The following is a 19,183-nucleotide window of genomic DNA, read 5'->3' as shown; positions in this document are numbered from 1 at the left end:
CTAAACAATAATCAACAGATTAATCAGTAATGAAAATAATATTTAATTGCAAAAGTAATCCTAAAAGAGTTCTCCATCAACAGAACCAGAGACATTCTTCTTCCTTGTCAAAACCTGGGCTCTACATTACCCACAATGCAACTTGACTGCCAACAGTTCAGTCAGAGATTTGGGTGGGTTGAGCTCAGTGGGCTACCTCTGGATCTGAGAAGTGAAGCCAATGCTGAAGTGCCTTAAACTTGTATTTTTTTCTAATATCCAGCAGGGGGCGACTCCTCTGGTTGCCATAAGAAGTCTGATTGTATAGAAGTCTATGAGAAGCTACAAAAAGCTTTTTTCAACCACCTTTTTTCAAATATGCAGTAGTAATGTACTCCCCAAGACCTGGAAACAAACTGTGATGTGTAAAACTGGCGCACTTCCCCATTGAAGCCTTGAACTATGGATTTTCTCATGTGAATGAATATGTAAAGGTCATTATCCATCCAAAGCTCCGGATATCAGAGCTGAAACAAAAAAAACAAAAGTAAGTTTGTGCTTAAATTTTGGTGTAAAGTTAATCTTCAAAAAGGTATAGATTTGTTTTCTAATCCTGTTATTCTAAAAGAGAAAGTGTCGATCAACAAAGTGCATCTTATCTAATATTTTTTGTTCGTCCTGCAGCTGTACAGTAACGAGACAAACACATGGATGACATACATGTGTCATAAAGTCATATCCTCTTTGCTTTTGGAGAGGAGCTGCTCTTCTTTGGCAGCCACAAACTCATGACACACAAACACAGCACACGCTCTTACAGTACAAACACACACACACACAAGAACTTCAGCTGACTGCAGCAGGTCTAGAAAAATGCTTTGCAGTTGTCGTCTAAAAAAGGTGTGGCGATGCTCCGACACCGCTGATGGAACTAATGTGAATAGATCATGTGGTAATCTTCGATCTATGCGGAGCAGACTGGCCTCGCTCCAGCCCAACACTGGCATGCTTTCATCCCAACAACTCCGCTTTGAAACACGCCGTTACATCATGTGCCTCATCATGACTGTCATCATCACATTACTTAGTGGAGTTCGCCAGGAGACTTCGGCTCTCGTGTCGACACTCACATTTTCAAAACAGACCCGAAGCTGCGCGAGCCAAGACCGAGAGGCAAAAATTATCTTTTCAAGAACAACTACTCATCTTTAATCCTTAAAGAAGGGATTAGATGTTGGGTTACTCAGCGTGGGAGAGGCAGATGGTTTGAAAGTGTCACTAAAGAGGTGTTTTTTGGTCTTGCAGCTGCAGAATGCTAAAGAAAGATAAGAAATTAGCAGAACAATAACTGGAATCCAGACTGTATAATCCTCTGATTGTTTCGGAGCTCGCGGGGGTTGGAGAGAGTGTCTGATTGGACTGGCTCAGAGCCAAACATGACAGTGACCTTTCCTTCATGAGAACCTCTCCCAAACAGGATGTGGACGGAGCTCAATGGGCTCACTGTTTGCTCAACTGCTTTGTTTTCATTCCAGAATATGCAACCCTGCTAATGTAAATGTCATACCAGCAAAATGATTTAAGAAACCACTACTTTGAAGTTGATTGTACAATGTTTAATCATTCTTGGATTGTTTTTTTTTAAGGCAATATTTTTCTTTAAGCCCACATCCTGGTTCTTCTAAAACTGGGGGGGGGGGCGTAGAAGAACTGAGAGGGGTTGCCTGCATGACCTGCATGAAAAAGGGTGAGTGGAAATAAAGCTGAATGAATTTGTTTTATGTGGGAACCAAAACAAAAACAAGTGTGCTCCCATACTAGCAAGGCTAGCGAGATTTATCTATAGACACATGAAACAGATGGATCACTCTAGCGCTGCACAATTACTCGAATATTAATCACAATTTTTGCTTCCCACAATTAAATGAACATGATCGCCTGCGATATTGACGTTTAACATGCACGTTCTGCCCATAGAAAACGCTGCAGCATATCAAATCAAGCGCTTCCTAAACTAGCAACTTGATGTTTTGGCTTCACTTCTGGGTATAGATATTATCTATACAACCAATGTGTTTATGATTAAAATAAGAGCATAAAATTGCTTATCTAGCTCTTATTGTTGCCAATTTTGCATTAGATTGAAGCATTTAAACTTTAAAATGTAGCTAACAAAGGGGCAGGATGAATATTCTTGTATTTTTTTCATATTGCAATATATATAGCAGAAAAAAAATATTGCAATGTCAGTTTTTTAATTGATTTCTACAAAGTCTGGCAGGATAACTTACGTCTTGATATATAGTGTTCAGTTTAGCTTGTTTTGTTCCTAATTTCATGATTGAAAAAGTTAGCTGGTTTAAAGGAAGGTTCGGAACCAAAGTTGAAGAACCACTGCTGTGATCCTGCTGATGAGAGCCGTGGGAGCTGGTGATCGTTCTCTGTGGGGTCATCATAATGAGTGACCCCATTCACATCACACAGTCATGTAACCCATTGTTAATATAAAATATTGATTATAGCTCGAGGTACAAGCGGTATTACAAGACAGGACGGGCCGGGGCAAGCTGGTTGATCATTCTGTTGATAATGTTAGTTAATTTTTCTATGTTTTAAACTACAATGCTGGTCAGATCTTACACATTGCACCTTTAAACAAACACATTTATAGAAGTAACTCTTATGCTAAAGGCTGCAGAGTATAAAATTAAAAGACTACTGATGATGGACTCTGGGAATATTGATTATTTCTCTATTACAGCCAGTCAGATCAATCTGTTATATCATATGACCCCAAGCTATGATCACTGAATACATGTTTTGTATAAACAAAGCCACAGGTGGAAAACTATAAAACACTCAACAGATGAAAAAGTTTCATGAAATCAGGTTGAAATCCATTTGGGCGCTGTGAAAACGTCTGCCAGTGTCGGACGTATCCCAGCAACGTTGTGTTGTTGTTGTCCAAAGGGAAAATATCCTGGGAACATGAGTGAAGTCAGGTGGAGAAGGCTGCCAGGTCAGGCGTTCAGCACTGTGATTTATGAGTATCCTGGATTATTCAAAAACCAGACGGCTACCAAAATCATATCCGTACATGTTCAGACAACTGCTTTAAAAACCAGCTAAACAGGAAGAACAGAAACAGATTCCCAGAAGGGTAAATGTGTAATTTAACACATTGGTTTGCAAAATACAGCCCAAACTACTGGATATTATATTGTGATTATCATGACTATAAAATACAGAATGTAGTGATTTATTTCTATGTGTGTTTATCAAACTGATACTTAGAGATTTGCATAGATACAGTAATGTTTGACCTTCGTGTTCACATTACCAGAGAAATTGTTTCATGGGCTTCAGAGGATGAAAGTATGACTTTTCATGAAAACTGCAATCATTCGAGTGTATTTGACTGAAAAATTCACTTAGATTCTCTTATTTTTTAAATATTTAGATTTTTTATTTATTTATTATTTACTTATTTACACTGTGGTTATATATTTTACGTGTTTGATGCACATATTTGTACATATTTCTTAGGGGTGGGAGAAAATAAAATCGATACAGCATAGTATCGCAATATTTTACTTTTATTACATGAACTATTAACCTCTTAACAATCTGACACTAATCTGTCTTTCAGAGGTTGTAGCGGAATCAGTCTTAAAGTTAGTGAAGATACTGGTATCATATGAAACTAGAAAACATTGAATCCACTGGTACCAACCATGTCATGTTAGCTCATCAGTAAGAATGCTAAATAATGCTCAAAAGTTACGCTAAATTTTGGCGACGAAAAACTGGCATGGCCATTTTCAAAGGGGTCCCTTGACCTCTTGACCTCAAGATATGTGAATGAAAACTCTGAAATGAACAGAGAGAAAACTGTATCTTATTAGATAAAACTGATGTTGACAAACCGCATAATTTTCAGTTGAAAAAAAGGTAAAAATAAATCGCAATATATCTTATCGCAATTCTCAGCACATGGCAAAATGTTTAAAATTGCTATAAGATTGTATTGTGACATAAATATCCTGATGATATTGTATCATGGGACCTTTGGTGATTCCCACCCCTAATATTTCTCATTTCTTATTTTTATTATTCTACATATATTGTGTTATATAGTGTGTCATTATGTACACAATTTACATTTTACATACTCCTTTATTTCTATTTTTCTTATATTTCTCTATGCTTATATATAAGAACAACTGTAGCATCCCAATTTCCCCCTAGGGATCAATAAAGTATTTCTGATTCAACTAAAGAAGTCCCTTAAAATATTCTCTTTCACTATGAAATACCGCCTCATTGACCTCTTTCTGCAGTTTATTGAGGATATCGTGCAGCTGGAGGCACCAACAGTACTCAACAGTATTATCCTTTGTTGAGATGCTGATTAATAAAAAACTTCACATTCTGCACACACACAAACACCCACATATTTTGCGTATTCTCTCTAACTTCTGGCTTTATGAATGGAGGAATTCAGAATCATATTGAGCGTGAGAGAGCGAGGTTGAGCTGCTGGGTGGGTGATGTGGAGAGCAGCGTGCTGCTGTGTGAGCAGACGGAGCCCCGGGCTGCTGTGCACTGTGAGATAACAGCATGAACAAACTGAGGCGACCTCGACGGAAACACACTGAGCTGCGTGCCACCGGGGACAACTACTGTACTACAGGTATGCAAGCAGACTGCCTAATGATCTCTCATCCCCTGAGGATTGTAGTGACAGAGACTTTAATCCAGGACAGTCTTATTATAGCCTCAGTCTATTTTTACCTTCCTTTAATAGAGCTGCATTTACTAAAACATTAGCTTGTGTTTTACTTTGCTTTCATCTGTATTCAGTCTACATCCTTCACTGTGCTGCAAAACAAATCAAGACACACTGCACTAATAACTTTCGCTTGACTCTAGTGCTGAAATGGTAAGCCGTTTGACACCAGTTTTGATAATCTATCAATCCTTTAGGTTTATTTATCAAACAAACATGCCAAACATTCTCTGGTTTTAGCTTCCCAAATGTGAGGATTTGCTGGTTTTCTCTGTTTAGTATAATTTAGGGCTACAACTAATTATTATTTTTAATCTGTTGAATATTTCTCTGATTATCTGATTAGTTATTTAGTCTTTGATATGCCAAAAAATTGTGAAAAATGCCCATCACAAGTTTCCTGAGTCCAATGTGACCTCTTCAAATTACTTGTTTTGTCCAGTGGGCAACTCCGGGGTCTGAAAAGTGAAGCCAAAGCAGAAGAGCCTTAAACTTGCATTCTTTCTAATAGCCAGCAGGGGGCGACTCCTCTGGTTGCAAAAATAAGTCAAATAACCAAGATGGCAAAAACGCCAAAGTTAAGGCTTCAAAATGGCAGTCCACAAACCAATGGGTGACGTCATGGTTACTTCGTCCACTTCTTATATACAGTCTCTGGTTTTGTCCAACCAATGGTCTAAAACCCAAAGATGTTCAGAAAAATAGCAAATTTGATCAGGGCTTAAAGGAACAGTGTGTAACATTTCAGGGGATCTATTGGCAGAAATATAATATAATATTCATAACTATGTTTTCATTAGTGTATGATCACCTGAAAATAAGAATTGTTGTGTTTTTGTTAGCTTAGATTGAGCCCTTCATATCTACATAGGGAGCGGGTACTCTACATGGAGTCCGCCATGTTGCAATCTGCAACCACACCACTAGATGCCGCCAAATCCTACACACTGTACCTCGTTAGGATTTGCTGGTTTTCTTTGTTTAATATCATTTTGGGTATCAACTAATCATTATTGTTTTAATCTGTTGATTATTTCTCTGATTAATAGATAAGTTGTTTAGCCTTTGAAATGTCAAAAAAATGTGAAAATGCCAATCAAAAGTTTCCCCGAGTCCAATGTGACCTCTTCAAATCACTTGTTTTGTACAACCAACTGTCCGAAAGATTAAAAAAATATATATAATTTAACGAAAGATATTCAATATACAGAGATGTAAAACTAAGAAAAACAGTGAATCTGAGAAAGTCGTCAGGCCTTAAATATTAATATTAACAATAATCAAAGTTGTTGGAAAAAAAATTGTAATCTGAATGTTAGACAAAACAAGTCATTTGTAGATGTCACCTTGGACTCTGGGAACTAGTAATGGACAAAAAAAATCATCAGTTGCAGCCCTACTTGGCTCTACATTCCCTTTTATGGCACACCTTTTAACTCGGCTCTGGTTTAGCTGTATGCATGTGAGATTTTGAGTCACTGCAGCTCTACACCCAGGTGGTGAACTTGTGGAGATTCATTCATATTTGATGAGATCTGCCTTAAGTACGTTCCCTGCCTGTGCAGCTGACCCAACTCCATCTGTCTGAGACAAACCAGTCAGCTCCACTGTTATACGACGGACACTAGCACCCCACCCCTAATGATCGGGGATGGATGGATGGATGCAAATCCTTAATTATGATCTAAACTCTGAATTTGATTGGCTCATGCAGAAAGGCGTGGAACACACAGGGTTCCTTTGTCGCTGCTGCAGCAGTTCCTGTTTAGTTTTTATTTAATTAAACCTCACTCATTTCCTCTCCACCAGCCTATGTTTGGTTTAATAAGCTCATCCACTCTTCACACTGACGCCTGTTCAGTGAAGAAGCCCAGTGGTTACACAAGTAGTTCTGACCCAGGACAAGCTGGAAAAATGAAATCCACTAAGTCACTCATTTATCATGCTCAATTCTTAAGAAACAAATATACTTTTTAAATTCTGCCCCCTCTTTTTCTTTCGTGCACTGTTCAAGAATAGGCAGTCGATCCATTTAGGTCTGACTTAATCACTATTGGGACTACCACCTTTACTAATCCTCTGATCTCTCCACCAACTGCCTGCTGCGCCTCAAGCTCTCTCCAGAGAGTCCATAGGGGGAAATGATCCACCTGAGAGGCTGCCAGTTTCCACCGGGGACACCATGATGATATCAGCCATTATATCAGAATAGACTTGTTTTTAACATCCTTTGTCTTAATTATCCATCAACCCATTATCTGTAACCGCTTATCCCAGCTGGGGTCGCAGGCTGGAGGCGATCCCAGCTGACATTGGGGTGAAGGCGGGGTCGGGGCTTTGTCTTAATTATACACAATCAATATATGCACACAGGTGAGGCTTTTCTCTTCATGATTAGTTTTCTCCACTTGCAATAAGCCATTTTTGGGGGGGTATTTTTTATTTAGACACATCCCAGTTAGTTTTTTAACATCTCTTCTCCGAGCAGGATGCATAGTAAGCCTGCAACTAAGTTCCCAGAGTTAAAGGTCACATCTTTAAATTGCTCGACTTGTCTGACTAAGAGTCACAAACCCAAAGATATACAAATCCTCACATTTGAAAGGCGGAAAATAGAATGTTTGGATTATTTGCTTGATCAAGCAATTGACCAAATGCACAGTAAAGGCTGCGTTTAGGACCCACAAATAAGCAAACCTGCACACCTTTGGATATAAAATGTTCAAATGTTGACTTCTGGTTTCACACGGGATAAGAACAGCGGTTTCCTGCGAAGAAGACTAGTGTTTTTGGACCCACCCATCCACCCCGACCACCTCCCTATGCAGCGTTTGCCGCTCTTTATACTTCCTGGTTCACGATTACATGGATTACATACAAATTGATATTGTGGCATATACATACGAATTACAGTGCATTACTTTTTGTAGGTATAGCTACGAATGGTGTATGAGAACAGCCTGCTACTCGACACACCTTTGTGATTTGGAAAGGTGTGCACATCAGCTCCTCTGTGGCCTACAGTTACCAACAACACCCCTCTCTGCATAGATCCACAGAGACATTCAGATATGTCTTTGCAGCCAGAGTTGCTGCACTAATTGACATCCACCAGGCGTAGGGCGGATGGAGATTTAGGCGTCTTCTAATACAGTATAAATAAGAGCGAATGGATTTTGAGACGATGGGCTCCTGAGCACAGATGATGCCCAATAAAAGGTCCCTCGTCCTTCCTAGAAGTCGCTAGGATACAGGGTTTATGATTCAATATATTGTGATACTATAAGTAAGGTGATACATTAAACTTTTTAAATCTAATTTTAGGAAATAATATAAAGAATATACATCCATATCTGAGTAAAAAAAAGTATACTTTTTAATGCAATCAAAACAGTGGGATCTGCATTTGCATTTATCACTATGCTATGCTATAGCATATGGGCCACCTGAATATTTGGGCCCCTACAGGCCTGTTCCTGGTAGGCCCGTTAGACAATAAGTATAAGCCAAATGATTCATTTAGTAAAGCATAGACTCATATTTGTATTGGGAGCCCAAAACAAGACACACCAGTTCCCTCCGTATGGATTTAGTTCTGCATAGTCTGAGCCATCTTTGACAATTCAGCCCAATTATTTCACTTCACCAACATCAGCATGGAGAGATGACGGTGACCTCCTTCTTCCTGATGAGCTCTGCCTGCATGCATCTTCCCTTCATCATCATCATCATCACACAGCTGAGAGAGAGAAACATGGAAGGAAATAGGACCCACCATCCCCTCCTCTCCCCTCCCTTCCCTTCCCCCGGCTCACCCTCCCCTTCCACTCCCTATTCTCTACTTTCCATTGAACCACCACCACCAACCACCACCACCATCATCATCATCATCATCATCCCTGCAGCTCTCCACTATGGATTCAGGGAAATAATCTGCCCCCATTAATGTCTCCATGCATGCTTGATGAAAAAGACAAAGTGAAAGGAGATCTGATGCATTGAAGCAGTGGATGCAGGGAAAGCATTTTGCACCCCAGCACACATTGGTGTGTGCAGTGATAACCAGCTATCAGACACACACCAGTGCTATATAACAAAGACATGAAATCTCAACTGTCATGCACACCATGGACAAAGAATGGCACACTGAGAGTGAATCTGCAGCAGAAAAAAAAAAAAAAAAATCAAAATTTAAGATTATAAGTGGTGGGTTTTTATTTGCATGGAAGATGAGCACTTGATGCAAAAGATGCTGCTGCAAAAAAAAAAATGTTGCACTGACTGATCACTACACTGGCTTATCGATCCTAAGCAGATTTCACAATAATAAAACCATCTGCATCCCAGAGAGTGATTTAGCACCACACCACCACAGCACCACGGTGACATCCTGCACCCACACCCCGCAGCAGGAGAGGCCCACGCGGCCAAGAACACCGGACACACTGACCTCCTCTCGGTTCTCCTCTCAGCTTCCTCTCTACTCCAACATTAAACCACTCACTGTGATGCGGGGGATGTTCTTCTTGCCCTGGTAGCCAGACATCTTCACCGGTGTGCTTCGTGGACCGCAAATCAATGCGTCGGAGAGAGGATGTAGATGTAGCCTGAACGGATTAGAACACGCTGCACGCCGGGTTGGACTGAACCGAGCGAATGAAAGGAGACGAAGCTCGCAGCTGATCCTCAGTGGATCCTCAGTAGAGTCAAAGTGTCTCTCTCAACTCCGGATAACGTCCTCCTGGCAGCCTCCCGGTCTCTCCGCCGATGCACCAAACCTTTTCCTTTACCCAGACGGAGTCAGACGGAGAGAGGAGGAGGAGGAAGAGGAGGAGGAGGAGGAGGAGGAGGAGGAGGAGGAGGGACCAGCTAGAGAAGCCAACCTCGTCCCATAAAAGAACCGCACGGAGCATGCGCAGAGCCTCGCCCCTGCTCCATTGACAGGAAAAGGAGCCCCTAATGCCATCAATACAGCTCTCCTTGGATTAGTGAAGGAGTGCAGCAACTGAGCAAGTGAAGAAACAGCCAGCAGCCATCTTTACTTCCTCTGTTGTTGTGGGTTTAAAATAAAAATTAAAATGTTTTACTAGAATAAATCATTTCACCTGATCCCAGCTCTATAATGAACTTGTTTAAGCAATTCTCTTGAATTTATTGGTGATTTAAAGGGGCAGTATAGGTAGAATATTTTTGGCGTCATTGGGAAAAAATAATAACCTTTTAAGCATATTGTAATTTATGTGTTCTGAGAGAAAACTAGACTTCTGCACCTCCTCGTGGCTCTGTTTTCAGGCTACAGCATCCTCATTCTAGCTTTAAAACTGAGCCCGCGACAACCTAAAAATCGCAAGTTGCGTTAACTTGTTAAAGAAATTAGTGGCGTTAAAACCAATTTGCGTTAATGCGATATTATTGCATTAACTTTGACGGCCCTACAAAATACATTCTTGTTTTTATCTTGCTTGTTTCGTTAGAAAAGAGCTTTCATTTTTTTTTAGTTGGAGACACGACAGACTAATTTCTTTTGCTTTGTGATGACATTTTTTTTGACTACATCTGAATCTCAATATACAAAACATTAAGGATTTAACTAAATTGCAAATTTGCAGGCAACACTTTGAATGTCAAAAAATAATTCAGTTCTCCAATCCATTCACCAGTTAAACCTGCAGTAGGCAGAATGTTTTTGGCATCATTGGGGGAAAAAAAATCCATAATAACCTTTCAGCGTATTGTAATTTATGTGTTCTGAGAGAAAACTAGACTGCTGCACCTCCTCATGGCTCTGTTTTCAGGCTTTAAAAAATCTAAAGCCCGTGACGGGAGACTTTGGCCAATCACAGGTCGTTTCAGAGAGAGAGAGCGTTCCTATTGGCTGTTCATTTAACAGAGGCAGCTGTCAATCACTTGCGAACTTTGATTAAATGGTGAAAAAAAGGCAGCGTTGATCGAATATGAATCAATATCCTGTTACTGTAATGCCTATTTCTTGCCTCAAATGTTTTCAGAAACATCTTGTAGCTGTAAAATGAGAAAGTTTGCTCCGGCTGGTGGGCGGTGCTTAGTATTTCCTCATCTGATCTCAACATGGCGGCCGGGTCACAAACTTTCTCATTTTACAGCTAAACAGTACACTACAAGATGTTTCTGAAAACATTTGAGGCAAGAAATAGGTATTACAGTAACAGAATATTGATTCATATTTGATCAGCGCTGCCTAGTTTGACCGTTTGATCGGAGTTTGCGAGTGATTGACAGCTGCTCAGAGACGGCAAGGCTCCAGCTCGGCTCTGATTGGTTGTTTTCCTCCGGTCTGTGAAATCTTGTAGATGCCATGAGGAGCACCGGAAGACTCAGAGACACATGTTTTTTTTCAGGTTACCTGTCTCATGCACAACTGTCAGGATATAGTGACTGTTTTATAAAAATTACTTTTTTTTAATCATATTTGCTCCAATTCTACCCACTGCTGCTTTAAACCATCTCAAGGTAGTTTCAAGATGTGACCAGAAACAGGCTGGGATTTAGCTTTTCCAGTGTTTGAAGAAACATTTGATTTTACCAAAAAAAAAACTGACTTGCATTGAGGGAAATTATCTTCCGTGCACTGCTGAAGCCGGAGTAGAAGCCTTTATTTGGTTTGTGTTGAATAACAGGATGTATGCCCCAATTTCTCTCACAAGAGTTCACTTCAGAGTAAATTAAATTAGATATCTTAATGCTTAATGGACTCTATCTCTGCTCCAATTTCAAATTATGGACAACTGCAACGATTTTATTTTTCATTTAAAGGCACAGTGTGTAACATTTCGAGGGATCCACTAGCAGACGTGGAATATCATTTTCATAACTAGGATTTAATTAGTGTACAATCACCTGAAACTAAGAATCATTGTGTTTAGTTAGCTTAGAATGAGCCCTTAATATCTTCACGGAGTCCGCCCTGTTGCTCCGCCTTGTTTCAACAGTAGCCAAGAACAGACAAACGCAACACTGGCTCTATAGAGAGCCTTTAGAATTTTTTACGTTACCTGAAGGCCACCGTAGTTCTCCGACACACTTGTGAAACTGCGATAACGTGAGCCGCAGAGTGCTAAACCGTTCTACCGCCAGCCGCTGTCTGACTTATTTTGCTCCTGAAGTAGTGTTATTATGGTGAAGATGGCCTCTGAGCGAGGCGAACAGAGTAACCACAGTTTTAGACTCGGCAGCTCACAATTGAGCGGAGGGGTACTCAGTCGGTTGCATTCTGCAACTCCACCACTAGATACTGCCAAATCCTACACACTGTACCTTTAAAACGAGACCATGTACTTCTGCTTACATCTTTTACTTACAGCACACTTGTGGAGAAGAGTCATAAAGTCAGCAACCTGGCTGATGGCAAGTTTGCTAATATTAGCAAACCATCATACCAGACCAAGTAAAGCTGTGACAGCTAAACCCTTCAGTGTATCAAATTGAGAGAGTGCATTTTTATTTCTTATGAATTCAACTTTCCATTTATAGGAGGAAGAATGTGTTGTTTCTTCTTTTGAATAACCTGGCTTTGATTTCATTTTAGTATTGCTTTAAGGGTTTACTTTAAAAAAAAAAATCTGCACAGGTCTGTATGAGGCAGGAGATCATTATCTAAAGTTCAACCTTTATTTAAAATATAGAGCTTTGCAGGCTGCCAGTGGTGGAATTAGATCATTTACTTAAAAAGAATAGCAATACCACAGTGTAAAAAAATTGCATTCAATATTTTACTTAAGTAAAAATGCAAATGATTTAGCATTAAAATATATTTAAAGTACTACAAGTAAAAGTACTAATTATGCAGATTGGCCCATTTCAGAATAATGTATTATATTTTATTATTGGATTAGAATTATTGACGCATTCATGTATAAAGATGGGGTAATTTTACTGACTTGATACACTGCGGGGCAGCTTGTGAATTTTTTTCACAAGATCATTAAAGTCTTATTCCCTAATCATTATTTCATAACTTATTTGGTTTATTATTTTGTTTTATTAATCTGAATCTGCAGAGTAGCAAGACATTTATCAAATAAATGTAGTGGAGTAAAAAGTGCAATATATATTTTTATTGCCTCTGTGTGTGTGTATGTATGTATATATATATACATGCATGCATACATTTTCTTGTATTCTATTTTTTATTACTATTTATTATTAATTAATATTATTAATATTATTATTAGTAGTAGTAGTAGTAGTAGTACATTTATTTAGGTATTAATTATTAGTACCTGGACAATGACTGCGTATTTATTTGTATTATGTTAAAATGTAATACAAATATTGAAAAATAATAATAATAATAAATAATAAAAGTAGTGGAGTAGAAGTATAAAGTAGCAGAAAATGTAAATAATCTACTAATACTAAATTACCATTGAACTAAAGTACAGTACTCGAGTAAATTTACTCAGTTACTTTCTACCACTGCAGTCTGCTAATGTGATGACCAAGCATGATTCTAAGATGTAAGCTAGCTTTTAAACATCATTTAATTTTCTCTCTGTTAATATTAATATGCAAGAACAAATCAATTCATGCCAAATGTACATTGTTTTATCAGACAAGAACAGGGCGGACTACTATACATGTAAGACTTAAATAGATATAAGAGAGAGAGACAACAGAGAGTAGATACAGAGCAGATTGTGTGTCTAATGCTTCCAATCAATATGTAACATGAGGCTGACCACCACTACGCCAAGCTTTTAACAGCATCCTGAGTGCTTATGTATTAAGTAAAGGAAGTGCTGATACAGTTAGTGCCACGGTTTACCACCCACATGTAAAAAGTGGATGGTGAGTTTGAACCAGCAGCAGAAAAGTTGACAGATTTTCCTGCAAGTCATGCAAGTCAGAGCTGCCATCTCTTGTTCATCAGCTGCCCACACCCTTAATGCTGCTGTTAAATAAGCTAAACATAGGATCACAACAATGCAGCAACCACTCATCACATCATGTGTGCGTCCCATTCAGAACCAGGTCAACATTTTTGCAGATTGTTTCCCTTTCAGTTGTATTATCAGCTGTTCTGTGCAGCAAAAATGATGATCAAATCAACACTAATGTAATCTTCCAACTAACAGGAGCCACTCCCTCTGTGCAGCTCTGCATGGTGGTGGGCCCTTACATCTATACTCTGTTACATCGCACTGCATTCTGGGCAATGTAGTCATGGCAAGTTGTCTGGTATACACACACTGGCTGTAAGCTCAAACTCAAATGAGTGGCAGCGGGCTGTAATTGGAACACTTTTGGATGAAAATGGCACATGTTTTGTGCAAAGATCTGAATGTTGGATGGCAGAAATATAGAGATAGGTGCAAAAACACGCACAATAAGCATGCAAAAAAAATTACCCTTTATCATCCAGAACACTTAATGCTGCTGTTGAAGAAACTAAACATAGGAGCACAACAATGCAGCAACCACTCATCACATCATGTGTGCGTCCCATTCAGATCACATTTTTGCACATTTTCTCATTCAGACCTCTACAGTGTTGTATCATCAGCTGTTCTGTGCAGCAAATCAACACTAATGTAAGCTCCAACTAACAGGAGCCACTCCCTCTGTGCAGCTCTGCATGGTGGGCCTTTACATCTATACTCACTGTTACGTCGCACTGCATTCTGGGAAATGTAGTCAGAGCAAGTTGTCTGGTATACACACCGGCTGTAAGCTTAAACTCAAATGACAGTGGCAGGGGCTGTAATTGGCAACACTTTTGGATGAAGATGGTGCATGTTTGTGCAAAGATCTGCATGTTGGATGACAGAAATATGAAGATAGGTGCAAAAACACGCAAAAAAATTACCCTTATATCATCCAGAACACTTAATGCTGCTGTTAAATAACCTAAACATAGGAGCACAACAATGCAGCAACCACTCATCACATCATGTGTGCGTCCCACTCAGAACCAGGTTAACATTTTTGCACATTTTTCTCATTCAGACCTGTACAGTGTTGTATTATCAGCTTTTCTGTGCAGCAAATCAACACTAATGTAAGCTTCCAACTAACAGGAGCCACTCCCTCTGTGCAGCTCTGCATGGTGGGCCCTTACATCTATACTCACTGTTACATCGCACTGCATTCTGGGAAATGTAGTCAGAGCAAGTTGTCTGGTATACACACCGGCTGTAAGCTTAAACTCAAATGAGTGGCAGAGGCTGTAATTGGCAACACTTTTGGATGAAGATGGTGCATGTTTGTGCAAAGATCTGCATGTTGGATGACAGAAATATGAAGATAGGTGCAAAAACACGCAAAAATATTACCCTTATATCATCCAGAACACTTAATGCTGCTGTTAAATAACCTAAACATAGGAGCACAACAATGCAGCAACCACTCATCACATCATGTGTGCGTCCCATTCAGATCACATTTTTGCACATTTTCTCATTCAGACCTCTACAGTGTTGTATCATCAGCTGTTCTGTGCAGCAAATCAACACTAATGTAAGCTTCCAACTAACAGGAGCCACTCCCTCTGTGCAGCTCTGCATGGTGGTGGGCCCTTACATCTATACATCTGTTACATCGCACTGCATTCTGGGAAATGTAGTCAGGGCAAGTTGTCTGGTATACACACCGGCTGTAAGCTTAAACTCAAATGAGTGGCAGGGAGCTGTAATTGGCACACTTTTGGATGAAAATGGCGCATGTTTTGCGCAAAGATCTGGATGTTGGATGACAGAAATATGGAGATAGGTGCAAAAATACGCAAAAAAATTACCCTTATATCATCCAGAACACTTAATGCTGCTGTTAAATAACCTAAACATAGGAGCACAACAATGCAGCAACCACTCATCACATCATGTGTGCATCCCACTCAGAACCAGGTTAACATTTTTGCACATTTTTCTCATTCAGACCTCTACAGTGTTTTATTATCAGCTTTTCTGTGCAGCAAATCAACACTAATGTAAGCTTCCAACTAACAGGAGCCACTCCCTCTGTGCAGCTCTGCATGGTGGTGGGCCCTTACATCTATACATCTGTTACATCGCGCTGCATTCTGGGAAATGTAGTCAGAGCAAGTTGTCTGGTATACACACCGGCTGTAAGCTTAAACTCAAATGACAGTGGCAGGGGCTGTAATTGGCAACACATTTGGATGAAAATGGTGCATGTTTGTGCAAAGATCTGCATGTTGGATGAGAGAAATATGAAGATAGGTGCAAAAACACGCAAAACAAATTACCCTTTTATCATCCAGAACACTTAATGCTGCTGTTAAATAACCTAAACATAGGAGCACAACAATGCAGCAACCACTCATCACATCATGTGTGCATCCCACTCAGAACCAGGTTAACATTTTTGCACATTTTTCTCATTTAGACCTCTACAGTGTTGTATTATCAGCTTTTCTGTGCAGCAAATCAACACTAATGTAAGCTCCAACTAACAGGAGCCACTCCCTCTGTGCAGCTCTGCATGGTGGTGGGCCCTTACATCTATACATCTGTTACATCGCACTGCATTCTGGGAAATGTAGTCAGGGCAAGTTGTCTGGTAGCTGTAAGCTTAAACTCAAATGAGTGGCAGGGAGCTGTAATTGGCACACTTTTGGATGAAAATGGCGCATGTTTTGCGCAAAGATCTGGATGTTGGATGACAGAAATATGGAGATAGGTGCAATAACACGCACAATGAGCATGCACAAAAAAAAAAAAAAAAAGGAGAAAATTACCCTTTTATCATCCAGATTCTGCAGAGCTTCTTTGCCAGTGCTCGTCCTGATCTCCACCCTCTTCGGCTGGGAGATGTCGGTCTGCCGGTCGATGACTCGGCCGTCGCTCTTGCCTCTGCACGCAGAGAGACCGTCAAAGTCGAGCGTCTTGCCGTCCGTGGTGGATCCTTCCACCGGGCAGAACATGCCACAGAATTTCTGCCTGGGCCTGGCTGGACTGTCAGAGCCCATGCTCTTGAAGAAGGCTGGCACTTCCCCTGCGGTCGACATTTGTGTGGGAGTATATAGCTGCACAGATGCTCAGAGTCTCAGCTTCTTCTTCTTCTTTTTTTGCAGCTCCTCACGCCTGGACAGCCACCGCCTTTTGCAGGGTTTTTCAAGCGCAGGTGGTCGCACTGTGACAAAAGATCTGTTCCTGCTAATGCTGCATGGAAACACTCCCACTGTGTGTAAAGAGAGAGAGAGAGAGAGAAAGGCACCGTGATATTTTAAGATATTAGGGAGAAAAATGGTGCGCAAATCTTTTCCCCCAGCAGTCTACAGATCAGCTTTGCTTACTCATGAGTCTAAATGAGCTTCTATAGCCTCCAGCCAATATGTGCGAGTCACAAGTCAGCATATGAGGGAGAGAGACTGTCTATAGCTTTGTCACAATACAGATCCAATAGGCTGAGGATGAGGAGGAGGATGATGTCCGATGAGGGATTACCTGTAGCCTGGATGAACTCGTCCAAAGAGCGGCGGTGCCAAGAGCGCATCAGATCAGATCTCTGACTGTCTGTCTCCGGAAGTGGTCGGTCCTTTCTCTCCTGTCCAAACAAACTTCTGCTCTTTTTTTTTTTTGTACTTTATTTTTTTTCCCTTTTTTCAAGGCTGTTTTCATATATGCAATCCACTGTTTGTAATTACAACAGTCTATAAACCAACTTTTAAGTAGATGAGTTTACAGACAAACCCATCAAGTACACTAGAGAGAAAACAACCTCAACATTCAAAACCAAAACAAAACTAGGAAAAGAAATAACAATAATGATAATGACAAAAAGAAAGAGTAGAGTTAAAAAAAAAACAACAACAAAGCAAACAAAAATTTAAAAACATTAAAAAACACACAAAAAAAAGTTCTACTCTAATCTAGTGTCAACAAGTCTATTATAGCCTTTAATTGTATTTTGTGTGATTATTCCTATGTCTGTAACCTGCTAAGTCTATTCATCTAGGCAAAAAATGATGTTTATTAAAATGTATATAAAAAAAATACAACCTAAATAGTGTATTAAAACAAATCAGTAAGATAATGTAAAAGAAAGGTGAAAAACTGCTATATAATGTATCTTTAAACAGTAAATTACCTGTAAAATACTGTGAAATTAATAAATAAAAAAAACAGTTCAAACTGTATTTTTCATTAACAGTACAAAGCTGTAAATTTCAGTGACAGTATAATAATGTTAATTTTACAGTAACATAAAGGCAACCCTGCTGCCAGTTCTTTACTGTTATTTTACTGGGAACTTCTTAACAGTGAGGGTACAGTGAGTGTAAAGGCTGTGTAGTGTAATAAGGGTAGTGTGTCATACAGTTGTGTCTCAGAAGGGCGTTTCTAGCAGAAAGTTTGAGGTCAAGAAGAAGCAGATCAGCACCATGGAGAGTTCCCCAAAAAGTCACACCCAGTTCCAGCAATGAAGAGCGCTGTCCATTCAGCACCACCCGGTCAGATGGCTCAGCAGCAGTCACACACTCTGTAGTACACACATGTGGTATATAGGACAGGTACAGAAAATGCTGAATCATATACAGCGAGTATGTGTGAGTATAATGGACAGAAAACTGTGCAAAATGGCAAGTTTTGAAAAAGTATAGTGCATTATTAGAGTAAACACCAAGATATGTAACAGTAACTTATTTCTTCTTTGTTATTTTTATTTTTTTTCATACATTTAACATTTATTTTAAAATAGAAAACCTTACCAAGTTAGATAGAGTTGAAAGAACAAAAATTACAAAAAAAAAGTCAAAGAAAAAAAAAACTTGTATAGGGGACGTTTCTCAACTCTGGTGACGTCAGCATAATCATCTGTGAGAGCCTGTGTTAAAAAAACTGGGGACATGTTGAGTTTTAAAGACAAAACATACCAGGCAGGGACAGTCACATTGCATCATGCTATGAGTTGCACAATGGGAAGTTGCATAATACATAATAATAATAAAAATATTTATTGTGCTTGTTGTGTATGTATGTTTTTATTACTGATTTTATGAAAGCTGCCATTAAATAAAATCTATTATTTAATTTTATTTATTTATTTATTTTATTTAATTTATTTATTTTATTTATTTTATTTATTTTATTTATTTATTTATTTTATTACTAGGGACTAAAAGGCATCATCTCTCTTATATCACTTCTGCTGGTTTTATTTAAAAAATGTATCTCTTGCCAGTCTCCCAACTTTATGGCTGGGGTACCCTGTAGTAGTAGATCTGGGTATCAGGTAAAATATTTTGCCTGGAAACCTCTGTTCCAAATCAGTTCTGTTCCCCTAGTGGGGGATACAATAACTGCCCAACACTTCAACATTATATACTTAGTTTACTTTCCACCTTACTTAAAGCAGAGTTTTACCACTAAAAACAGCTAGAATCTTTCACTATCCAGTAAAACCGACACCCACTGTTAT

At 39.4% G+C, this 19,183-nt stretch overlaps 1 protein-coding gene across 3 annotated transcripts in view; it reads right to left on the bottom strand.

Annotated features, from left to right (window-relative positions):
* The window catches only part of dpysl2b (dihydropyrimidinase like 2b), a 34,763-nt gene extending 17,339 nt beyond the window's left edge, over window positions 1-17,424 (bottom strand). Inside the window, exons 1-2 of one of the 3 annotated variants that reach the window (XM_037753215.1) lie at window positions 17,212-17,424; window positions 16,503-16,945 (exon numbers count right to left, since the gene is read on the bottom strand). In XM_037753215.1, coding sequence (XP_037609143.1) covers window positions 16,503-16,772 — 270 coding nt within the window. In that variant the 5' untranslated portion in view covers window positions 16,773-16,945; window positions 17,212-17,424. Of the gene's footprint in view, window positions 1-9,218; window positions 9,238-9,272; window positions 9,626-16,502; window positions 16,946-17,211 lie in introns of those variants that run through there. The other 2 variants (XM_037753217.1, XM_037753218.1) reach the window with 2 other exon arrangements.
* Window positions 17,425-19,183: the final 1,759 nt, after the last annotated feature.

This window comes from Sebastes umbrosus, chromosome 19, assembly GCF_015220745.1.
Source record: "Sebastes umbrosus isolate fSebUmb1 chromosome 19, fSebUmb1.pri, whole genome shotgun sequence".
Classification (NCBI taxonomy): Eukaryota; Metazoa; Chordata; class Actinopteri; order Perciformes; family Sebastidae; genus Sebastes; species Sebastes umbrosus.
Note: the sequence above shows the minus strand (reverse complement) of the source record. Positions and strands in the feature narration are given on the sequence as shown.